The sequence below is a fragment of the Plectropomus leopardus genome, chromosome 18 (genome assembly GCF_026936395.1).
Source record: "Plectropomus leopardus strain MGB_pleo_1.0 chromosome 18, ASM2693639v1, whole genome shotgun sequence".
NCBI lineage: Eukaryota > Metazoa > Chordata > Actinopteri > Perciformes > Serranidae > Plectropomus > Plectropomus leopardus.
In genome coordinates this window covers 27,379,654-27,406,501 of record NC_142193.1, presented here as the reverse complement: position 1 = coordinate 27,406,501, position 26,848 = coordinate 27,379,654, and the positions used below count along the sequence as shown (strand labels likewise).

Sequence of the window (26,848 nt, the reverse complement as noted above, 5' to 3'; positions counted from 1 at the left end):
TGCGAGGACAAAAATGATTGAATATTGCAAAATAAATAGTTGAGTTTTAATTATGTACTAAATTATAAGCATCATTGATTCATCTGTAAATTTAACTATTTTTGTTTTTTACAACACAAGTTCATGTTTAACAGCAAATTGATGTACATACAAATCTTAAAAGTTAATTTGGAAAATATATTATTTATTTTGATTTTTAGTGTGGTTTTAAGGGGGTATTGGTTGTTTGGGGAACTTCTTACACTTTTTACTTAAAAAAAAAAAACCTTTTTCACATAGAAGATGACATTTAGATCATAACGTCTGAAACTAAAATGTATATACCAGTTAAATAAATATTTTTTAAAAAAACTTAAACAGTTACACTTAAACTTAGACATAAAAAATAAAAAATGTCAGGAATGTGAAAGTAAATTAATATTTCAGAAAAACAAAACAAATGAAAAAACATTATTTTAGATGTAAAAAATATAAACTAAACAGTAAAAAAAGAAATACAATAATTTAAAAAACATAAAAAAAAACCCATTTTTTTCTTGGGGTAACACTAAATGTTTGGAAAACACACTGTACCCTTTACAGAGCTATTTATTTATTTAAACCTTTTTTCTTTTAAAATGATATTTTTTTCCTTTATATATTATTGATCGATTATTTTAGTTGCGTGAGTTTACTACATCGCTCTATGGTTGATTGGTCTTGTCTTACTCGATCCGCTCGATGATCGACTAGTCTTGTCTCACTCGATCCGCTCGATGATCGACTAGTTTTTTCTTGCCTTATATACTCTATGATCGATTGGTCGTGTCTTACTCAGTCAGGTCAGAGGCGGCGCGCGCCTTCCGCAAATCCACGGCTGAGAACAAGAAACAGTTTGCGACAAACATAAAGTTATAGACCGACTAATGTTCGGCTTTTTTCTATAAAACAAAACAATAAAGCTACAAAGAACATAAGCTCATGTAGTCTCTCACCGGAGAGCTCACTAACTCCTGATAGCTCATCGGTTAGCCTAGCTAGCCTCGTTAGCCACTTTAGCTGGCTGTTGGAGAAAGTTCGAGCTAGCTCAACCGCAAGCTAGCTAACCGAAACTGACATTTTTTTTCTTTGACCGGATAAAAACAAACCACCGCAGACATGCAGGACATGCTGGCTAACGTAGACCACCTGAAGTTTGACCTGGAGCTCGCTGTGCAGCAGCAGCTCGGAGCACAGCCGCTGCCGTTCCCCGGCATGGACAGTAAGTGTTCGGATGCTAGCTGTTAGCCGCTGTCGGTAAACTCAGTCAACGGTAGATCTAACGGCAGGTTAAACCGACCCCTGACCTCTGGTGACTGTTCATGTTTACTTTGTGTCTTCAAATCTTTATTAACACTTGCTTTGACTTCACTTTATGCATATTCTACTCGCCCTAAGGGTCAAAAATGTCTCGCCTTCACTAAAGCTCTAAAAGAAAGCAGCTTGATTGATTGAACTAAAAACCCCAAATATATTTTGCTCAATGAAACAACCTGTCAGTCATCACAAACTTGAATATCTAGGTTTTCCCTCTTCACAGTGCAGAAAGACTGCATTCAACCAGTGGAAGTCACTCGTTGTTATTACAGCACACCTATCATAACTATTTTCATACTAAAGTAGCGGTCTGTTATTATTATTACTGTTAACAGTACTGCATATGTGTAAACATTTTTTAAGCGTATCTCGGGGGGGCATATTTGCCTTTAATTGATGAAGCGCATGTAAGGTGGATGAGGGAGGGTGTTATGCCTCAGGGGGCGAAGCTGGAGTTGAACCCGCGGTCGCTGTGGCGAGGACGCGGTCTCTGAATGGGGCGAATGCTCTATCCACTGAGCCACCAGCCGCCCTGCGTGCTAATAATTTTAACAAGATCTATCAGTTGTGTAACCTGAAAAAGTAGAAGAAATGCATTTTATTATAGGTAATCATGTTTAGAAACATAGTATATTATACTGTACAACGAGGGCAGTATGTACGTTTGTGTGCATGGACTTTGCAGATGTATTTGTGTGTGTGTGTGTGTGTGTGTGTGTGTGTGTGTGTGTGTGTGTATACTGTTGGGTTTTTTTGTGGTGTGAAAATGAATTTATAATAACCAGGTCAAAAATGACCCCTTAGACAAGATTTTTGCCCTGATGGTGTATAGTTTTCATGGAAATATGAACAAAGGCAATGTTTCAAATGTTCTCATGTTGGGGTCATTTTAGGAAAAGTAATAGAATTTTAAGTTGAAAAAGATCCTTTAGGGTTTTTTTATATGCTGTTAAATATTTCACTGGCCATTTTAACCCCTAACATGACATAATGGCTAAGGTTGTGACTATTTGTGTCCCTGCAGAGTCCGGATCTGCTGTGTGTGAGTTCTTCATGAGAGCAGCTTGTCTGAAAGGTAAAAACACAACATGACAACAATCCTGCATTTTACTATTTCACTTTCATAAAAGTTGGTGAAATCTGAAGCAGCAGAGGCAGTCACCCTGACGTTTTTAGTCTCTAATACCAGGGTTGGAAATGAATCCTTCGAAACCCAAACAAACTAGCTTGATTTTGTTTGAAAACAAGAACATTTCCAGCAAACTATTGTGGGAAAAAAATCCCAAACAACAAAACAACAACAAAAAGACAAAGAAATAACCTGTAAAAAAGAGCTGAAAAATAGTATCATTTTGTAAGATTAATTATGACACTTATAACTTTTATCTATTTTTTTGCCTGTTTTTTTTCTTTTCTCCCTAGACATTTTCTATAGTTTTTTGAAAAATAATTTTCTAAATCTATTAATTTCTTGCAATTTATGGAACATTTCATACTAAGTTTTCCCCATGTTGGAAAGAAACTGCACCAATTTGCTCTGGGTTTAAAGGTTTCAATGCTTATGAAAGGCATCTAAAAGCAGCATAAGAAAAGTGATGTTACTCCAGGTTCGGGGGGTGTCATTACTCCACAGTTGTAGGTTATAAGAACCGAAAGCAGCCATCACCAACTTTACACCCATTCTGCTCATCGTTGCTATACTTCTTTTAGCATTCCTCCCTTGACCATTTAAAACTGCCTCACTAGGGTTGCAACTAAGGATATTTTTTTTATTATCAATTAATCTGCCTAATATTCTCTCAAAATATTGGTTAATTGTTTTGGCAATTAAATGCCAGAAAATAGTGAAACAGGCCCTTTGTAATTTCCCTCCAAGGCGATGTCTTTAATGGTGTTTTTTTATCCAACCATCAGCCCAAAATTCGAAAGCTATTCAGTTTGATATTATGCATGACAAAGAAAAGCATCAAATTCTCACATTTAAGAAACAAGAACCCAGCTTTGCACTGTGCTTAAAAAAATTACTTCAATGATTATTTGATAATCGAAAATAGTTGCAAATAAATTTTCTGTCAATCGACGTATTAATCATTACATTTATTGTGTAGGTGTAGCAAAGCTTTTATTAACCTCTAAGTAATATAATTAATTTCCTGTAGCTGCTTAATAACAAACTTCTCTGTGTGATTCGTTAATGACACACTCTTTGTGGGAAAAAAAGCAATTAGCAAAACACTGGTTGCCCAGAGAGCGTGAATTTGAGGAAAGTGCTGTATCTGTTGTTGTATTTTCTCTCAGGTGGGATGTGTCCGTTCCGTCACATCAGTGGAGAGAAGACGGTGGTGTGTAAGCACTGGCTCAGAGGACTGTGTAAGAAGGGAGACCAGTGCGAGTTTCTCCATGAATACGACATGACCAAGATGCCTGAATGCTACTTCTACTCTAAGTTTGGTTCGTTGACTCGATGTTTTATTTAATCACACTGATGAGCGAGATGACTGTATTTGCATTGTAACTGTTGATCAGCACCCAGTTGTGTATTTTTTCCTTTTTTTTATATGTGTGTTGACCCTCGCAGGTGAGTGCAGCAACAAAGAATGTCCTTTCCTGCACATCGATCCAGAGTCCAAGATCAAAGACTGTCCCTGGTATGACCGAGGCTTCTGCAAACACGGTACGTCTTGCTCATACAAACATCTTAGCAGTACCAATATTAAACCGCCCTAAACATTATGTTTTATCACATTCCTCCCATGCCAATTAGAATTTCTCAGCAACTGCAAAACTGCCTCTTTACGTTCTGTTTTGGATCTTCATCCATCTTCATGTCACAGGTCCTGACTGCAGACACAGACACACAAGAAGGGTGATCTGTGTGAATTACCTGGTTGGCTTCTGTCCAGAGGGAAAATCCTGTAAATTTATGCAGTATGTAATCCTTTATGTTTGATTCTCAAACCGTAAAAATGAGTGAAATGGAAAGTAAAACAACAGACCCACTTGTTTAGCATTTGATTTTTTTAATTTGGTCTTGTTGTGTTTGTCTTATATTTGGATGAATTATGTTCTGTAGTTAAATGATCTTTGGACAAAAGGTTGAGTTAGCAGTAGAATAAAAAATAATTACAGATTTACCTTACAATTATGTAGATTTAACAGTGAGATATTCTTCTGCAGCCCTCGTTTTGAATTGCCGATGGGAGCCTCTGAACAGCCTCCTCTACCACAGCAAATCCAGAACCAGACGAAGGTAAGAGAGGATACTTGTACACTGAAAGACACACATTTAATTCAGTACAGTAGTATTCATGAAGCAGATGATCGCAGAACGCAATTGGCCTCAGAGGGTAATTTTGATGCTGAAAAGAAGAGCAGATAATGATCTCTTTTTGTGTTTTTCCTGCTGTAGCCTGTGCCAACCATCGGCCGCTCGTCGCTCTCTCTAATCCAGCTGACCAACTCCAGTCCAGGCCAGCGGCCACAGAATCACACGCCGATGTCTACTCCTCAGCAAAATAACATGACTGGAAACAGAGGGCCTCGACCGCTGGACCAGGTCACTTGCTACAAGGTGAGTCACCTGAACATTTATCTCCTTTTGAGCCCTTGTGTTTTAAAGAGGTCAAAAATAATGAAAATATAAACAATAATGAAAAAACAGTGTAATATAGTATGTTGTCAAAATCTTGAAAAAAGATAGCAGTATAGCACGCCTTGCAAAATCATGAAAAAATATCACAGTAAGTATTTTAACAAAAAACAAGAAAAAAACTCATTGTATAGTGTGTTGCAATAGTATAGTGTGATGTCCAAAATCATGAAAAAATATGATTATGTAGGATATTATACAAAATCATTTAAAAAAAAAACCCAGTCATAGTTAAGTTTGACGTCAAAAATAATGAAAAATATCGAAAATCGCAATAAAATGTAATAGTATAGTATGTCATACAAAATCATGGAAAAACACCACACTGCAGTATGTAGGCAAAAATCATGAAAAAGTCATAGTAAAATAATTCACCAAATATCATGGAGAAAAATCAGAGTGTATGTAGTATGTTGTCCAAAATTATGAAAAAATATTAAAAGTACAATATCTTGACAAAAATCATGTCAAATATCAAAACCATGAAAAAGTGTCATAGTATAGTTATTCTTCCAAAATCATGAAAAAATCTTCATATTATAGTATGATGTCAAAACTCATGAAAATTGAAAAAAAAAAAATACATGAAGGCCCAAAATCCATGACAAATGTCAAATGTGATCAAAAAATGACCTATTTTAGTGTGCCCACACAACCCAAAATCAAAGAACAACGTCAAAGTATAGTATGCCGTCAAAAATGACCCAAAATGGCTTAAAAATGTCATAGTATATAGTATGTGATCAAAAATGACTCAAAGTGGCATGAAGATGTCATGTCTTCAAAATTATCCAAAAATGTCATAGTATAAATTACCCAAAATGGCACAAAATTGACATAGTATAGTATGTCGTCAAAAATTGATCCCAAAATGTCATAGTACACTATATGATCAAAACTGCACAAAAATTTTTATTGTATAGTATATCGTCAAATGGCCAAAGAACATCAAAGTATAGCATGTCAAAAAAATAGCTAAAACGACATCTACATTATCACAGTATAGTATGGTAAAAATGTCAAATTTTGACAAAATTTTAAGAATGACTGCAAAAATTATATTATAGCTTGTAGAAACAGGTCATACTATATAGTATGTCTAAACAAATAGCCAAAACTGTACAGTATAGTGTGTTGAACAATATCAAATTTATAGTACGGGGGAAAAATCTCAAATTTCGACATGTCAAAAAAATGGCTGAAAACCACACAGTGCAGCTTGTAGGGACATGTCATAGTGTACTTAGTGGAAATGATACCAAAAAAGTTAAAATGACTGAAAAAGCAAGGTTATAATATGTCAAAATATGACATGTCCCGAAAACCACAGATAAAAACTGAAACCAGCATAAAACAGTCTGCTGAGACATGCCATAGCATAGAATGTTGCAAAAATAGCCAAAAACCCAGTAAAAAAATATGTTGAAAAAATGACCGAAAAAGCAAGGCTATAGTATGGCAAAAATGTCAAAATATGACATCTCCCAAAAACAGCTTAAAACACCTCAGAACAGCATAAAAGAGCCTGCTGACACACACCACAGCATTCTTTCTTTTTCAAACGGCGAAAAACACTATAATTTTGCATGTCGAAAAAATGACCGAAAAAGCAAGGCTATAGTATGGCAAAAATGTCAAAATATGACATCTCCCAAAAACAGCTTAAAATACCTCAAAACAACTTAAAAGAGCCTGCTAACACATGCCATAGCATAGAACGTTGCAAAAACAGCCTAAAACACCAAAATTTTGCATGTTGAAAAAATGACCGAAAAAGCAAGGCTATAGTATGGCAAAAATGTCAAAATATGACATCTCCCAAAAACAGTTTCAAACACCTCAAAACAACTTAAAAGAGCCTTCTGACACATGCCATAGCATTCTTTCTTTTTAAAACGGCCTAAAACACCAAAATTTGGCATGTCGAAAAAATGACCTAAAAAAGCAAGGCTATAGTATGGCAAAAATGTCAAAATATGACATCTCCCAAAAACAGCTTAAAATACCTCAAAACAACTTAAAAGAGCCTGCTAACACATGCCATAGCATAGAACGTTGCAAAAACGGCCTAAAACACCATAATTTTTCACGTCGAAAAAATGACCGCAAAAGCAAGGCTATAGTATGGCAAAAATGTCAAAATATGACATCTCCCAAAAACAGCTTAAAATACCTCAAAACAAATTAAAAGAGCCTGCTAACACATGCCATAGCATAGAACGTTGCAAAAACAGCCTAAAACACCAAAATTTGGCATGTCGAAAAAATGACCGAAAAAGCAAGGCTATAGTATGGCAAAAATGTCAAAATATGACACCTTTCAAAAACAGCTTAAAATACCTCAAAACAATTTAAAAGAGCCTGCTAACACATGCCATAGCATTCTTTCTTTTTAAAATGGCCAAAAACGCCATAATTTTGCATGTCGAAAAAATGACTGAAAAAGCAAGGCTATAGTATGGCAAAAAAGTCAAAATATGACATCTCCCAAAAACAGCTTAAAATACCTCAAAACAATTTAAAAGATCCTGCTAACACATGCCATAGCATTCTTTCTTTTTAAAACGGCCAAAAACGCTATAATTTGGCATGTCGAAAAAATGACTGAAAAAGCAAGGCTATAGTATGGCAAAAATGTCAAAATATGACATCTCCCAAAAACAGCTTAAAATATCTCAAAACGACTTACAAGATCCTGCTAACACATGCAGTAGCATTGTTTCTTTTTAAAACGGCCAAAAACGCCATAATTTTGAATGTCGAAAAAATGACCGAAAAAGCAAGGCTATAGTATGGCAAAAATGTCAAAATATGACATCTCCCAAAAACAGCTTAAAACACCTCAAAACAACTTAAAAGAGCCTGCTAACACATGCCATAGCATTCTTTCTTTTTAAAACGGCCAAAAACGCCATAATTTTGCATGTCAAAAAAATGACCGAAAAAGCAAGGCTATAGTATGGCAAAAATGTCAAAATATGACATCTCCCAAAAACAGCTTAAAATACCTCAAAACAAATTAAAAGAGCCTGCTAACACATGCCATAGCATAGAACGTTGCAAAAACAGCCTAAAACACCAAAATTTGGCATGTCGAAAAAATGACCGAAAAAGCAAGGCTATAGTATGGCAAAAATGTCAAAATATTACACCTTTCAAAAACAGCTTAAAATACCTCAAAACAATTTAAAAGATCCTGCTAACACATGCCATAGCATTCTTTCTTTTTAAAACGGCCAAAAACGCTATAATTTGGCATGTCGAAAAAATGACTGAAAAAGCAAGGCTATAGTATGGCAAAAATGTCAAAATATGACATCTCCCAGAAACAGCTTAAAATACCTCAAAACAACTTAAAAGAGCCTGCTAACACATGCCATAGCATAGAACGTTGCAAAAACAGCCTAAAACACCAAAATTTGGCATGTCGAAAAAATGACCGAAAAAGCAAGGCTATAGTATGGCAAAAATGTCAAAATATGACACCTTTCAAAAACAGCTTAAAATACCTCAAAACAATTTAAAAGATCCTGCTAACACATGCAATAGCATTCTTTCTTTTTAAAACGGCCAAAAACGCTATAATTTGGCATGTCGAAAAAATGACTGAAAAAGCAAGGCTATAGTATGGCAAAAATGTCAAAATATGACATCTCCCAGAAACAGCTTAAAATACCTCAAAACAACTTAAAAGAGCCTGCTAACACATGCCATAGCATAGAATGTTGCAAAAATGGCCAAAAACACCATAATTTGGCATGTCGAAAAAATGACCGAAAAAGCAAGGCTATAGTATGGCAAAAATGTCAAAATATGACATCTCCCAAAAACAGCTTAAAATACCTCAAAACAACTTAAAAGAGCCTGCTAACACATGCAGTAGCATTGTTTCTTTTTAAAACGGCCAAAAACGCCATAATTTTGAATGTCGAAAAAATGACCGAAAAAGCAAGGCTATAGTATGGCAAAAATGTCAAAATATGACATCTCCCAAAAACAGTTTCAAACACCTCAAAACAACTTAAAAGAGCCTGCTAACACATGCCATAGCATTCTTTCTTTTTAAAACGGCCAAAAACGCCATAATTTTGCATGTCGAAAAAATGACCGAAAAAGCAAGGCTATAGTATGGCAAAAATGTCAAAATATGACATCTCCCAGAAACAGCTTAAAATACCTCAAAACAACTTAAAAGAGCCTGCTAACACATGCCATAGCATAGAATGTTGCAAAAATGGCCAAAAACACCATAATTTGGCATGTCGAAAAAATGACCGAAAAAGCAAGGCAAAAAGTATGGCAAAAATGTCAAAATATGACATCTCCCAAAAACAGCTTAAAATATCTCAAAACGACTTACAAGATCCTGCTAACACATGCAGTAGCATTCTTTCTTTTTAAAACGGCCAAAAACGCCATAATTTTGAATGTCAAAAAAATGACCGAAAAAGTAAGGCTATAGTATGGCAAAAATGTCAAAATATGACATCTCCCAAAAACAGCTTAAAATATCTCAAAACAACTTAAAAGAGCCTGCTAACACATGCCATAGCATAGAACGTCGCAAAAACAGCCTTAAACACTAAAATTTGGCAGGTCGAAAAAATGACCGAAAAAGCAAGGCTATAGTATGGCAAAAATGTCAAAATATGACATCTCCCAAAAACAGTTTCAAACACCTCAAAACAACTTAAAAGAGCCTTCTGACACATGCCATAGCATTCTTTCTTTTTAAAACGGCCTAAAACACCAAAATTTGGCATGTCGAAAAAATGACCGAAAAAGCAAGGCTATAGTATGGCAAAAAAGTCAAAATATGACATCTCCCAAAAACAGCTTAAAATATCTCAAAACAACTTACAAGATCCTGCTAACACATGCAATAGCATTCTTTCTTTTTAAAACGGCCAAAAACGCCATAATTTTGCATGTCGAAAAAATGACCGAAGAAGCAAGGCTATAGTATGGCAAAAATGTCAAAATATGACATCTCCCAAAAACAGCTTAAAATACCTCAAAACAACTTAAAAGAGCCTGCTAACACATGCCATAGCATTCTTTCTTTTTAAAACGGCCAAAAACACCAAAATTTGGCATGTCGAAAAAAATGACCAAAAAAGCAAGGCTATAGTATGGCAAAAATGTCAAAATATGACATCTCCCAAAAACAGCTTAAAATACCTCAAAACAACTTAAAAGAGCCTGCTAACACATGCCATAGCATAGAACGTCACAAAAACAGCCTAAAACACCAAAATTTGGCATGTCGAAAAAATGACCGAAAAAGCAAGGCTATAGTATGGCAAAAAAGTCAAAATATGACATCTCCAAAAAACAGCTTAAAATATCTCAAAACAACTTACAAGATCCTGCTAACACATGCAATAGCATTCTTTCTTTTTAAAACGGCCAAAAACGCCATAATTTTGCATGTCGAAAAAATGACCGAAAAAGCAAGGCTATAGTATGGCAAAAATGTCAAAATATGACATCTCCCAAAAACAGCTTAAAATACCTCAAAACAATTTAAAAGAGCCTGCTAACACATGCCATAGCATTCTTTCTTTTTAAAACGGCCAAAAACACCAAAATTTGGCATGTCGAAAAAAATGACCGCAAAAGCAAGGCTATAGTATGGCAAAAATGTCAAAATATGACATCTCCCAAAAACAGCTTAAAATACCTCAAAACAAATTAAAAGAGCCTGCTAACACATGCCATAGCATAGAACGTTGCAAAAACGGCCTAAAACACCAAAATTTGGCATGTCGAAAAAATGACCTAAAAAAGCAAGGCTATAGTATGGCAAAAATGTCAAAATATGACATCTCCCAAAAACAGTTTCAAACACCTCAAAACAACTTAAAAGAGCCTTCTGACACATGCCATAGCATTCTTTCTTTTTAAAACGGCCTAAAACACCAAAATTTGGCATGTCGAAAAAATGACCGAAAAAGCAAGGCTATAGTATGGCAAAAATGTCAAAATATGACATCTTCCAAAAACAGCTTAAAACACCTCAAAACAACTTAAAGGAGCCTGCTAACACATGCCATAGCATTCTTTCTTTTTAAAACGGCCAAAACACCAAAATTTTGCATGTCGAAAAAATGACCGAAAAAGCAAGGCTATAGTATGGCAAAAATGTCAAAATATGACATCTCCCAAAAACAGTTTCAAACACCTCAAAACAACTTAAAAGAGCCTGCTAACACATGCCATAGCATAGAACGTTGCAAAAACGGCCTAAAACACCAAAATTTGGCATGTCGAAAAAATGACCGAAAAAGCAAGGCTATAGTATGGCAAAAATGTCAAAATATGACATCTCCCAAAAACAGTTTCAAACACCTCAAAACAACTTAAAAGAGCCTTCTGACACATGCCATAGCATTCTTTCTTTTTAAAACGGCCAAAAACACCAAAATTTGGCATGTCGAAAAAATGACCTAAAAAAGCAAGGCTATAGTATGGCAAAAATGTCAAAATATGACATCTCCCAAAAACAGCTTAAAATACCTCAAAACAACTTAAAAGAGCCTGCTAACACATGCCTTAGCATAGAACGTTGCAAAAACGGCCTAAAACACCAAAATTTGGCATGTCGAAAAAATGACCGAAAAAGCAAGGCTATAGTATGGCAAAAATGTCAAAATATGACATCTTCCAAAAACAGCTTAAAACACCTCAAAACAACTTAAAAGAGCCTGCTAACACATGCCATAGCATTCTTTCTTTTTAAAACGCTAAAACACCATAATTTTGCATGTCAAAAAATGACCGAAAAAGCAAGGCTATAGTATGGCAAAAATGTCAAAATATGACATCTCCCAAAAACAGTTTCAAACACCTCAAAACAACTTAAAAGAGCCTGCTAACACATGCCATAGCATAGAACGTTGCAAAAACGGCCTAAAACACCAAAATTTGGCATGTCGAAAAAATGACCGAAAAAGCAAGGCTATAGTATGGCAAAAATGTCAAAATATGACATCTTCCAAAAACAGCTGAAAACGCCTCAAAAAAACATAAAGAGCCTGCTAACACATGCCATAGCATTCTTTCTTTTTAAAACGGCCAAAAACGCCATAATTTTGCATGTCAAAAAAATGACCGAAAAAGCAAGGCTATAGTATGGCAAAAATGTCAAAATATGACATCTCCCAAAAACAGTTTCAAACACCTCAAAACAACTTAAAAGAGCCTTCTGACACATGCCATAGCATTCTTTCTTTTTAAAACGGCCTAAAACACCAAAATTTGGCATGTCGAAAAAATGACCTAAAAAAGCAAGGCTATAGTATGGCAAAAATGTCAAAATATGACATCTCCCAAAAACAGCTTAAAATACCTCAAAACAAATTAAAAGAGCCTGCTAACACATGCCATAGCATAGAACGTTGCAAAAACGGCCTAAAACACCAAAATTTGGCATGTCGAAAAAATGACCGAAAAAGCAAGGCTATAGTATGGCAAAAATGTCAAAATATGACATCTTCCAAAAACAGCTTAAAACACCTCAAAACAACTTAAAGGAGCCTGCTAACACATGCCATAGCATTCTTTCTTTTTAAAACGGCCAAAACGCCATAATTTGGCATGTCAAAAAATGACCGAAAAAAGCAAGGCTATAGTATGGCAAAATGTCAAAATATGACATCTCCCAAAAACAGCTTAAAATACCTCAAAACAACTTAAAAGAGCCTGCTAACACATGCCATAGCATAGAACGTTGCAAAAACGGCCTAAAACACCAAAATTTGGCATGTCGAAAAAATGACCGAAAAAGCAAGGCTATAGTATGGCAAAAATGTCAAAATATGACATCTCCCAAAAACAATTTCAAACACCTCAAAACAACTTAAAAGAGCCTGCTAACACATGCAATAGCATTCTTTCTTTTTAAAACGGCCTAAAACACCATAATTTGGCATGTCGAAAAAATGACCGAAAAAGCAAGGCTATAGTATGGCAAAAATGTCAAAATATGACATCTCCCAAAAACAGCTTAAAATACCTCAAAACAACTTAAAAGAGCCTGCTAACACATGCCTTAGCATAGAACGTTGCAAAAACGGCCTAAAACACCAAAATTTGGCATGTCGAAAAAATGACCGAAAAAGCAAGGCTATAGTATGGCAAAAATGTCAAAATATGACATCTTCCAAAAACAGCTTAAAATACCTCAAAACAACTTAAAAGAGCCTGCTAACACATGCAATAGCATTCTTTCTTTTTAAAACGGCCTAAAACACCAAAATTTGGCATGTCGAAAAAATGACCGAAAAAGCAAGGCTATAGTATGGCAAAAATGTCAAAATATGACATCTCCCAAAAACAGTTTCAAACACCTCAAAACAACTTAAAAGAGCCTGCTAACACATGCCATAGCATAGAACGTTGCAAAACGGCCTAAAACACCAAAATTTGGCATGTCGAAAAAATGACCTAAAAAAGCAAGGCTATAGTATGGCAAAAATGTCAAAATATGACATCTCCCAAAAACAGCTTAAAATACCTCAAAACAACTTAAAAGAGCCTGCTAACACATGCCTTAGCATATAACGTTGCAAAAATGGCCCAAAACACCATATTTTGCGATGTCGAAAAATCAACCAAGAAGCAAGGCTATAGTATGGCAAAAATGTCAAAAATAACGTCTCCCAAAAACAGCTTAAAACACCTCAAAACAACTTAAAGGAGCCTGCTAACACATGCCATAGCATTCTTTCTTTTTAAAACGGCCAAAAACACCAAAATTTGGCATGTCGAAAAAATGACCGAAAAAGCAAGGCTATAGTATGGCAAAAATGTCAAAATATGACATCTCCCAAAAACAGCTTAAAATACCTCAAAACAACTTAAAAGAGCCTGCTAACACATGCCATAGCATAGAACGTTGCAAAAACGGCCTAAAACACCAAAATTTGGCATGTCGAAAAAATGACCTAAAAAAGCAAGGCTATAGTATGGCAAAATGTCAAAATATGACATCTCCCAAAAACAGCTTAAAATACCTCAAAACAACTTAAAAGAGCCTGCTAACACATGCCTTAGCATAGAACGTTGCAAAAACGCCTAAAACACCAAAATTTGGCATGTCGAAAAAATGACCGAAAAAGCAAGGCTATAGTATGGCAAAATGTCAAAATATGACATCTTCCAAAAACAGCTTAAAACACCTCAAACAACTTAAAAGAGCCTAACACATGCCATAGCATTCTTTCTTTTTAAACGGCCAAAACGCATAATTTTGCATGTCAAAAAATGACCGAAAAAGCAAGGCTATAGTATGGCAAAATGTCAAAATATGACATCTCCCAAAAACAGCTTAAAATACCTCAAAACAACTTAAAGAGCCTGCTAACACATGCCATAGCATTCGCTTTTAAAACGGCCTAAAACACCAAAATTTGGCATGTCAAAAAATGACCGAAAAAGCAAGGCTATAGTATGGCAAAATGTCAAAATATGACATCTCCAAAAACAGCTTAAAATACCTCAAAACAACTTAAAAGAGCCTGCTAACACATGCCATAGCATTCTTTCTTTTAAAAAGCCTAAAACACCAAAATTTGGCATGTCAAAAAATGACCGAAAAGCAAGGCTATAGTATGGCAAAATGTCAAAATATGACATCTCCAAAAACAGTTTCAAACACCTCAAAACAACTTAAAAGAGCCTGCTAACACATGCCATAGCATTCTTTCTTTTAAAACGGCCAAAACACCAAAATTTTGCATGTCAAAAAATGACCGAAAAAGCAAGGCTATAGTATGGCAAAAATGTCAAAATATGACATCTCCCAAAAACAGTTAAAATACCTCAAAACAACTTAAAAGAGCCTGCTAACACATGCCATAGCATAGAACGTTGCAAAACGGCCTAAAACACCAAAATTTGGCATGTCGAAAAAATGACCTAAAAAGCAAGGCTATAGTATGGCAAAAATGTCAAAATATGACATCTCCCAAAAACAGCTTAAAACACCTCAAAACAACTTAAAAGAGCCTGCTAACACATGCCATAGCATTCTTTCTTTTTAAAACGGCCTAAAACACCAAAATTTGGCATGTCGAAAAAATGACCGAAAACGCAAGGCTATAGTATGGCAAAAATGTCAAAATATGACATCTCCCAAAAACAGCTTAAAACACCTCAAAACAACTTAAAAGAGCCTGCTAACACATGCCATAGCATAGAACGTTGCAAAACGGCCTAAAACACCAAAATTTGGCATGTCAAAAAATGACCGAAAAAGCAAGGCTATAGTATGGCAAAATGTCAAAATATGACATCTCCAAAACAGCTTAAAATACCTCAAAACAACTTAAAAGAGCCTGCTAACACATGCCATAGCATAGAACGTTGCAAAAACGGCCTAAAACACCAAAATTTGGCATGTCGAAAAATGACCTAAAAAGCAAGGCTATAGTATGGCAAAATGTCAAAATATGACATCTCCCAAAAACAGCTTAAAACACCTCAAAACAACTTAAAGAGCCTGCTAACACATGCCATAGCATTCTTTCTTTTAAACGCCAAAAAACACCAAAATTTGCATGTCGAAAAATGACCGAAAAAGCAAGGCTATAGTATGGCAAAAATGTCAAAATATGACATCTCCCAAAAACAGCTTAAAATACCTCAAAACAACTTAAAAGAGCCTGCTAACACATGCAATAGCATTCTTTCTTTTTAAAACGGCCTAAAACACCAAAATTTGGCATGTCGAAAAAATGACCGAAAAAGCAAGGCTATAGTATGGCAAAAATGTCAAAATATGACATCTCCCAAAACAGCTTAAAATACCTCAAAACAACTTAAAAGAGCCTGCTAACACATGCCATAGAACGTTGCAAAACGGCCTAAAACACCAAAATTTGGCATGTCGAAAAATGACCGAAAAAGCAAGGCTATAGTATGGCAAAATGTCAAAATATGACATCTTCCCAAAAACAGCTTAAAACACCTCAAAACAACTTAAAGAGAGCTAACACATGCCATAGCATTCTTTCTTTTAAAACGGCCAAAACACCATAATTTGCATGTCGAAAAAATGACCGAAAAAGCAAGGCTATAGTATGGCAAAAATGTCAAAATATGACATCTCCCAAAAACAGCTTAAAATACCTCAAAACAACTTAAAAGAGCCTGCTAACACATGCCATAGCATAGAACGTTGCAAAAACGGCCTAAAACACCAAAATTTGGCATGTCGAAAAAATGACCGAAAAAGCAAGGCTATAGTATGGCAAAAATGTCAAAATATGACATCTCCCAAAAACAGTTTCAAACACCTCAAAACAACTTAAAAGAGCCTGCTAACACATGCCATAGCATTCTTTCTTTTTAAAACGGCCTAAAACACCAAAATTTGGCATGTCGAAAAAATGACCGAAAAAGCAAGGCTATAGTATGGCAAAAATGTCAAAATATGACATCTCCCAAAAACAGCTTAAAATACCTCAAAACAACTTAAAAGAGCCTGCTAACACATGCCATAGCATAGAACGTTGCAAAAACGGCCTAAAACACCAAAATTTGGCATGTCGAAAAAATGACCGAAAAAGCAAGGCTATAGTATGGCAAAAATGTCAAAATATGACATCTTCCAAAAACAGCTTAAAACACCTCAAAACAACTTAAAGGAGCCTGCTAACACATGCCATAGCATTCTTTCTTTTTAAAACGGCCAAAAACGCCATAATTTTGCATGTCAAAAAAATGACCGAAAAAGCAAGGCTATAGTATGGCAAAAATGTCAAAATATGACATCTCCCAAAAACAGTTTCAAACACCTCAAAACAACTTAAAAGAGCCTGCTAACACATGCCATAGCATAGAACGTTGCAAAAACGGCCTAAAACACCAAAATTTGGCATGTCGAAAAAATGACCGAAAAAGCAAGGCTATAGTATGGCAAAAATGTCAAAATATGACATCTCCCAAAAACAGCTTAAAATACCTCAAAACAACTTAAAAGAGCCTGCTAACACATGCCTTAGCATAGAACGTTGCAAAAACGGCCTAAAACACCAAAATTTGGCATGTCGAAAAAATGACCGAAAAAGCAAGGCTATAGTATGGCAAAAATGTCAAAATATGACATCTCCCAAAAACAGCTTAAAATACCTCAAAACAACTTAAAAGAGCCTGCTAACACATGCCATAGCATTCTTTCTTTTTAAAACGGCCAAAAACACCAAAATTTGGCATGTCGAAAAAATGACCGAAAAAGCAAGGCTATAGTATGGCAAAAATGTCAAAATATGACATCTCCCAAAAACAGTTTCAAACACCTCAAAACAACTTAAAAGAGCCTGCTAACACATGCCATAGCATAGAACGTTGCAAAAACGGCCTAAAACACCAAAATTTGGCATGTCGAAAAAATGACCGAAAAAGCAAGGCTATAGTATGGCAAAAATGTCAAAATATGACATCTCCCAAAAACAGCTTAAAATACCTCAAAACAACTTAAAAGAGCCTGCTAACACATGCCTTAGCATATAACGTTGCAAAAACGGCCTAAAACACCAAAATTTGGCATGTCGAAAAAATGACCGAAAAAGCAAGGCTATAGTATGGCAAAAAAGTCAAAATATGACATCTTCCAAAAACAGCTTAAAACACCTCAAAACAACTTAAAGGAGCCTGCTAACACATGCCATAGCATTCTTTCTTTTTAAAACGGCCAAAAACGCCATAATTTTGCACGTCGAAAAAATGACCGAAAAAGCAAGGCTATAGTATGGCAAAAATGTCAAAATATGACCTCTCCAAAAAACAGCTTAAAATACCTCAAAACAACTTAAAAGAGCCTGCTAACACATGCCATAGCATTCTTTCTTTTTAAAACGGCCAAAAACACCATAATTTTGCATGTCAAAAAATGACCGAAAAAGCAAGGCTATAGTATGGCAAAATGTCAAAATATGACATCTCCCAAAAACAGCTTAAAATACCTCAAAACAACTTAAAAGAGCCTGCTAACACATGCCTTAGCATAGAACGTTGCAAAAACGGCCTAAAACACCAAAATTTGGCATGTCGAAAAAATGACCGAAAAAGCAAGGCTATAGTATGGCAAAAATGTCAAAATATGACATCTTCCAAAAACAGCTTAAAACACCTCAAAACAACTTAAAGGATCCTGCTAACACATGCCATAGCATTCTTTCTTTTTAAAACGGCCAAAAACGCCATAATTTTGCATGTCAAAAAAATGACCGAAAAAGCAAGGCTATAGTATGGCAAAAATGTCAAAATATGACATCTCCCAAAAACAGCTTAAAATACCTCAAAACAACTTAAAAGAGCCTGCTAACACATGCCATAGCATAGAACGTTGCAAAAACGGCCTAAAACACCAAAATTTGGCATGTCGAAAAAATGACCGAAAAAGCAAGGCTATAGTATGGCAAAAATGTCAAAATATGACATCTCCCAAAAACAGCTTAAAACACCTCAAAACAACTTAAAGGAGCCTGCTAACACATGCCATAGCATTCTTTCTTTTTAAACGGCCAAAACACCATAATTTTGGCATGTCGAAAAAAATGACCGCAAAAGCAAGGCTATAGTATGGCAAAAATGTCAAAATATGACATCTCCCAAAAACAGTTTCAAACACCTCAAAACAACTTAAAAGAGCCTGCTAACACATGCCATAGCATAGAACGTTGCAAAAACGGCCTAAAACACCAAAATTTGGCATGTCGAAAAAATGACCGAAAAAGCAAGGCTATAGTATGGCAAAAATGTCAAAATATGACATCTCCCAAAAACAGCTTAAAATACCTCAAAACAACTTAAAAGAGCCTGCTAACACATGCCTTAGCATAGAACGTTGCAAAAACGGCCTAAAACACCAAAATTTGGCATGTCGAAAAAATGACCGAAAAAGCAAGGCTATAGTATGGCAAAAATGTCAAAATATGACATCTCCCAAAAACAGCTTAAAACACCTCAAAACAACTTAAAGGAGCCTGCTAACACATGCCATAGCATTCTTTCTTTTTAAAACGGCCAAAAACACCAAAATTTGGCATGTCGAAAAAATGACCGAAAAAGCAAGGCTATAGTATGGCAAAAATGTCAAAATATGACATCTCCCAAAAACAGTTTCAAACACCTCAAAACAACTTAAAAGAGCCTGCTAACACATGCCATAGCATAGAACGTTGCAAAAACGGCCTAAAACACCAAAATTTGGCATGTCGAAAAAATGACCGAAAAAGCAAGGCTATAGTATGGCAAAAATGTCAAAATATGACATCTCCCAAAAACAGCTTAAAATACCTCAAAACAACTTAAAAGAGCCTGCTAACACATGCCTTAGCATAGAACGTTGCAAAAACGGCCTAAAACACCAAAATTTGGCATGTCGAAAAAATGACCGAAAAGGCAAGGCTATAGTATGGCAAAATGTCAAAATATGACATCTTCCAAAAACAGCTTAAAACACCTCAAAACAACTTAAAGGAGCCTGCTAACACATGCCATAGCATTCTTTCTTTTTAAAACGGCCAAAAACGCCATAATTTTGCATGTCAAAAAAATGACCGAAAAAGCAAGGCTATAGTATGGCAAAAATGTCAAAATATGACATCTTCCAAAAACAGCTTAAAACACCTCAAAACAACTTAAAGGAGCCTGCTAACACATGCCATAGCATTCTTTCTTTTTAAAACGGCCAAAAACGCCATAATTTTGCATGTCAAAAAAATGACCGAAAAAGCAAGGCTATAGTATGGCAAAAATGTCAAAATATGACATCTCCCAAAAACAGCTTAAAATACCTCAAAACAACTTAAAAGAGCCTGCTAACACATGCCTTAGCATAGAACGTTGCAAAAACGGCCTAAAACACCAAAATTTGGCATGTCGAAAAAATGACCGAAAAAGCAAGGCTATAGTATGGCAAAAATGTCAAAATATGACATCTTCCAAAAACAGCTTAAAACACCTCAAAACAACTTAAAGGAGCCTGCTAACACATGCCATAGCATTCTTTCTTTTTAAAACGGCCAAAAACGCCATAATTTTGCATGTCAAAAAAATGACCGAAAAAGCAAGGCTATAGTATGGCAAAAATGTCAAAATATGACATCTCCCAAAAACAGCTTAAAATACCTCAAAACAACTTAAAAGAGCCTGCTAACACATGCCATAGCATAGAACGTTGCAAAAACGGCCTAAAACACCAAAATTTGGCATGTCGAAAAAATGACCGAAAAAGCAAGGCTATAGTATGGCAAAAATGTCAAAATATGACATCTCCCAAAAACAGCTTAAAACACCTCAAAACAACTTAAAGGAGCCTGCTAACACATGCCATAGCATTCTTTCTTTTTAAAACGGCCAAAAACACCAAAATTTGGCATGTCGAAAAAATGACCGAAAAAGCAAGGCTATAGTATGGCAAAAATGTCAAAATATGACATCTCCCAAAAACAGCTTAAAATACCTCAAAACAACTTAAAAGAGCCTGCTAACACATGCCATAGCATAGAACGTTGCAAAAACGGCCTAAAACACCAAAATTTGGCATGTCGAAAAAATGACCTGTCAAAAAAATGACCGAAAAAGCAAGGCTATAGTATGGCAAAAATGTCAAAATATGACATCTTCCAAAAACAGCTTAAAACACCTCAAAACAACTTAAAGGAGCCTGCTAACACATGCCATAGCATTCTTTCTTTTTAAAACGGCCTAAAACACCAAAATTTGGCATGTCGAAAAAATGACCTAAAAAAGCAAGGCTATAGTATGGCAAAAATGTCAAAATATGACATCTCCCAAAAACAGCTTAAAATACCTCAAAACAAATTAAAAGAGCCTGCTAACACATGCCATAGCATAGAACGTTGCAAAAACGGCCTAAAACACCAAAATTTGGCATGTCGAAAAAATGACCGAAAAAGCAAGGCTATAGTATGGCAAAAATGTCAAAATATGACATCTTCCAAAAACAGCTTAAAACACCTCAAAACAACTTAAAGGAGCCTGCTAACACATGCCATAGCATTCTTTCTTTTTAAAACGGCCAAAAACGCCATAATTTTGCATGTCAAAAAAATGACCGAAAAAGCAAGGCTATAGTATGGCAAAAATGTCAAAATATGACATCTCCCAAAAACAGCTTAAAATACCTCAAAACAACTTAAAAGAGCCTGCTAACACATGCCATAGCATAGAACGTTGCAAAAACGGCCTAAAACACCAAAATTTGGCATGTCGAAAAAATGACCGAAAAAGCAAGGCTATAGTATGGCAAAAATGTCAAAATATGACATCTCCCAAAAACAGTTTCAAACACCTCAAAACAACTTAAAAGAGCCTTCTGACACATGCCATAGCATTCTTTCTTTTTAAAACGGCCTAAAACACCAAAATTTGGCATGTCGAAAAAATGACCTAAAAAAGCAAGGCTATAGTATGGCAAAAATGTCAAAATATGACATCTCCCAAAAACAGCTTAAAATACCTCAAAACAACTTAAAAGAGCCTGCTAACACATGCCTTAGCATATAACGTTGCAAAAACGGCCTAAAACACCAAAATTTGGCATGTCGAAAAAATGACCGAAAAAGCAAGGCTATAGTATGGCAAAAATGTCAAAATATGACATCTCCCAAAAACAGCTTAAAACACCTCAAAACAACTTAAAGGAGCCTGCTAACACATGCCATAGCATTCTTTCTTTTTAAAACGGCCAAAAACGCCATAATTTTGCATGTCAAAAAAATGACCGAAAAAGCAAGGCTATAGTATGGCAAAAATGTCAAAATATGACATCTCCCAAAAACAGTTTCAAACACCTCAAAACAACTTAAAAGAGCCTGCTAACACATGCCATAGCATAGAACGTTGCAAAAACGGCCTAAAACACCAAAATTTGGCATGTCGAAAAAATGACCGAAAAAGCAAGGCTATAGTATGGCAAAAATGTCAAAATATGACATCTTCCAAAAACAGCTTAAAACACCTCAAAACAACTTAAAGGAGCCTGCTAACACATGCCATAGCATTCTTTCTTTTTAAAACGGCCTAAAACACCAAAATTTGGCATGTCGAAAAAATGACCGAAAAAGCAAGGCTATAGTATGGCAAAAATGTCAAAATATGACATCTCCCAAAAACAGCTTAAAATACCTCAAAACAACTTAAAAGAGCCTGCTAGCACATGCCTTAGCATAGAACGTTGCAAAAAGGGCCTAAAACACCAAAATTTGGCATGTCGAAAAAATGACCGAAAAAGCAAGGCTATAGTATGGCAAAAATGTCAAAATATGACATCTCCCAAAAACAGCTTAAAATACCTCAAAACAACTTAAAAGAGCCTGCTAACACATGCCTTAGCATAGAACGTTGCAAAAAGGGCCTAAAACACCAAAATTTGGCATGTCGAAAAAATGACCTAAAAAAGCAAGGCTATAGTATGGCAAAAATGTCAAAATATGACATCTCCCAAAAACAGCTTAAAACACCTCAAAACAACTTAAAGGAGCCTGCTAACACATGCCATAGCATTCTTTCTTTTTAAAACGGCCAAAAACACCAAAATTTGGCATGTTGAAAAAATGACCGAAAAAGCAAGGCTATAGTATGGCAAAAATGTCAAAATATGACATCTCCCAAAAACAGTTTCAAACACCTCAAAACAACTTAAAAGAGCCTGCTAACACATGCCATAGCATAGAACGTTGCAAAAACGGCCTAAAACACCAAAATTTGGCATGTCGAAAAAATGACCGCAAAAGCAAGGCTATAGTATGGCAAAAATGTCAAAATATGACATCTCCCAAAAACAGCTTAAAACACCTCAAAACAACTTAAAGGAGCCTGCTAACACATGCCATAGCATTCTTTCTTTTTAAAACGGCCAAAAACACCAAAATTTGGCATGTCGAAAAAATGACCTAAAAAAGCAAGGCTATAGTATGGCAAAAATGTCAAAATATGACATCTCCCAAAAACAGCTTAAAATACCTCAAAACAACTTAAAAGAGCCTGCTAACACATGCCTTAGCATAGAACGTTGCAAAAACGGCCTAAAACACCAAAATTTGGCATGTCGAAAAAATGACCGAAAAAGCAAGGCTATAGTATGGCAAAAATGTCAAAATATGACATCTTCCAAAAACAGCTTAAAACACCTCAAAACAACTTAAAGGAGCCTGCTAACACATGCCATAGCATTCTTTCTTTTTAAAACGGCCAAAAACGCCATAATTTTGCATGTCAAAAAAATGACCGAAAAAGCAAGGCTATAGTATGGCAAAAATGTCAAAATATGACATCTCCCAAAAACAGTTTCAAACACCTCAAAACAACTTAAAAGAGCCTGCTAACACATGCCATAGCATAGAACGTTGCAAAACGGCCTAAAACACCAAAATTTGGCATGTCGAAAAATGACCTAAAAAGCAAGGCTATAGTATGGCAAAAATGTCAAAATATGACATCTCCCAAAAACAGCTTAAAATACCTCAAAACAACTTAAAAGAGCCTGCTAACACATGCCTTAGCATAGAACGTTGCAAAAACGGCCTAAAACACCAAAATTTGGCATGTCGAAAAAATGACCGAAAAAGCAAGGCTATAGTAAGGACAAAATATCAAAATATGACATCTCCCAAAAACAGCTTAAAACACCTCAAAACAACTTAAAGGAGCCTGCTAACACATGCCATAGCATTCTTTCTTTTTAAAACGGCCAAAAACACCAAAATTTGGCATGTTGAAAAAATGACCGAAAAAGCAAGGCTATAGTATGGCAAAAATGTCAAAATATGACATCTCCCAAAAACAGTTTCAAACACCTCAAAACAACTTAAAAGAGCCTGCTAACACATGCCATAGCATAGAACGTTGCAAAAACGGCCTAAAACACCAAAATTTGGCATGTCGAAAAAATGACCGAAAAAGCAAGGCTATAGTATGGCAAAAAAGTCAAAATATGACATCTTCCAAAAACAGCTTAAAACACCTCAAAACAACTTAAAGGAGCCTGCTAACACATGCCATAGCATTCTTTCTTTTTAAAACGGCCTAAAACACCAAAATTTGGCATGTCGAAAAAATGACCTAAAAAAGCAAGGCTATAGTATGGCAAAAATGTCAAAATATGACATCTCCCAAAAACAGCTTAAAATACCTCAAAACAAATTAAAAGAGCCTGCTAACACATGCCATAGCATAGAACGTTGCAAAAACGGCCTAAAACACCAAAATTTGGCATGTCGAAAAAATGACCGAAAAAGCAAGGCTATAGTATGGCAAAAATGTCAAAATATGACATCTCCCAAAAACAGCTTAAAACACCTCAAAACAACTTAAAGGAGCCTGCTAACACATGCCATAGCATTCTTTCTTTTTAAAACGGCCAAAAACACATAATTTTGCATGTCAAAAATGACCGAAAAAGCAAGGCTATAGTATGGCAAAAAAGTCAAAATATGACATCTCCCAAAAACAGCTTAAAATACCTCAAAACAAATTAAAAGAGCCTGCTAACACATGCCATAGCATAGAACGTTGCAAAAACGGCCTAAAACACCAAAATTTGGCATGTCGAAAAAATGACCTAAAAAAGCAAGGCTATAGTATGGCAAAATGCCAAAATATGACATCTCCCAAAAACAGCTTAAAACACCTCAAAACAACTTAAAGGAGCCTGCTAACACATGCCATAGCATTCTTTCTTTTTAAAACGGCCAAAAACACCAAAATTTGGCATGTCGAAAAAATGACCGAAAAAGCAAGGCTATAGTATGGCAAAAATGTCAAAATATGACATCTCCCAAAAACAGCTTAAAATACCTCAAAACAACTTAAAGAGCCTGCTAACACATGCCTTAGCATAGAACGTTGCAAAACGGCCTAAAACACCAAAATTTGGCATGTCGAAAAATGACCGAAAAAAGCAAGGCTATAGTATGGCAAAAATGTCAAAATATGACATCTTCCAAAAACAGCTTAAAACACCTCAAAACAACAAAAGAGCCTGCTAACACATGCCATAGCATTCTTTCTTTTAAAACGGCCTAAAACGCCATAATTTTGCATGTCAAAAATGACCGAAAAAGCAAGGCTATAGTATGGCAAAATGTCAAAATATGACATCTCCCAAAAACAGTTTCAAACACCTCAAAACAACTTAAAAGAGCCTGCTAACACATGCCATAGCATAGAACGTTGCAAAAACGGCCTAAAACACCAAAATTTGGCATGTCGAAAAAATGACCGAAAAAGCAAGGCTATAGTATGGCAAAAATGTCAAAATATGACATCTCCCAAAAACAGCTTAAAATACCTCAAAACAACTTAAAAGAGCCTGCTAGCACATGCCTTAGCATAGAACGTTGCAAAAAGGGCCTAAAACACCAAAATTTGGCATGTCGAAAAAATGACCGAAAAAGCAAGGCTATAGTATGGCAAAAATGTCAAAATATGACATCTCCCAAAACAACAAAACACCTCAAAACAACTCAAAAGGAGCCTGCTAACACATGCCATAGCATTCTTTCTTTTTAAAACGGCCAAAAACACCAAAATTTGGCATGTTGAAAAAATGACCGAAAAAGCAAGGCTATAGTATGGCAAAAATGTCAAAATATGACATCTCCCAAAAACAGTTTCAAACACCTCAAAACAACTTAAAAGAGCCTGCTAACACATGCCATAGCATAGAACGTTGCAAAAACGGCCTAAAACACCAAAATTTGGCATGTCGAAAAAATGACCGAAAAAGCAAGGCTATAGTATGGCAAAAAAGTCAAAATATGACATCTTCCAAAAACAGCTTAAAACACCTCAAAACAACTTAAAGGAGCCTGCTAACACATGCCATAGCATTCTTTCTTTTTAAAACGGCCTAAAACACCAAAATTTGGCATGTCGAAAAAATGACCTAAAAAAGCAAGGCTATAGTATGGCAAAAATGTCAAAATATGACATCTCCCAAAAACAGCTTAAAATACCTCAAAACAACTTAGAAGATCCTGCTAACACATGCAATAGCATTCTTTCTTTTTAAAACAGCCAAAAACACCATAATTTGGCATGTCGGAAAATGGCCCAAAATGCAATAGTGTTGTATGTTGAAAAAAGTCAAGTCAAAAAAACGGTGTAGTTTTCCCTGTTTTCTTCTGTTCTGCTCTAACATGAAAAAACAATGATCAGTCCTGTTACCTTTTCGTTGCCATTTCTAGGTTTTTGTTTTGAATGTGCATCTAATGACATCTTCTCGCTCGTGTGTCCGTAGTGCGGTGAAAAGGGCCACTACGCCAACAAATGCACTAAAGGACACCTTGCCTTCCTGAGTGGACAGTAATCTTGAGGTCCCTGCGATGCTGTAGCTCAGCGCCCCCGGTGTGAGGAGAGGACGTTCCTTTGCTCCACAGACCCGAGGACTGATTTCCACTGTTGACTGTGTGATTTCAGACACATGCAGTAGAAACAATAAAGAACTTCTAACTCTACTCTTTGTGGACACGTGAAAATACGAAACAGAAAAGCAGTTCCAATCTCAGTAGCTGCGCTTGACTGACTCGTGTGGAAGTCCTGAGTTTTCTACAATGTTTGTAATCTAAAGCACACTGAGAATTAAATTACATGTCACACCAAGGGTGTTGCTGCTTTATTACATACGTTTCCTTTGGTCATGTGACTGCATCATCTGTTCTGCTAATAGTAAATTTGACAGTGTAAAAATAGGAATGTACTTGAACAGCTGCAGCAGTTAGATTCATGGAGAAATGTCATTGTTGTGTTGACCGTCTTTACAGTGTCATTAAATGTTGTTGTTCCAGATTGATCTGTCATATTTGCATGCATAACACTACACCAGTGAAA

At 35.7% G+C, this 26,848-nt stretch overlaps 1 protein-coding gene across 1 annotated transcript; it reads left to right on the top strand.

Moving 5' to 3' along the window:
- Positions 1-789: 789 nt before the first annotated feature.
- cpsf4 (cleavage and polyadenylation specific factor 4) lies at positions 790-26,806 on the top strand. The gene is made up of 8 exons (XM_042504885.2): positions 790-1,240; positions 2,360-2,410; positions 3,634-3,786; positions 3,914-4,009; positions 4,170-4,263; positions 4,513-4,585; positions 4,745-4,906; positions 26,259-26,806. The coding sequence occupies exons 1-8, from the start codon at positions 1,138-1,140 to the stop codon at positions 26,325-26,327; spliced, it is 801 nt and encodes a 266-aa protein (XP_042360819.2). The 5' UTR covers positions 790-1,137; the 3' UTR covers positions 26,328-26,806.
- The last annotated feature ends 42 nt before the right edge of the window (positions 26,807-26,848 follow it).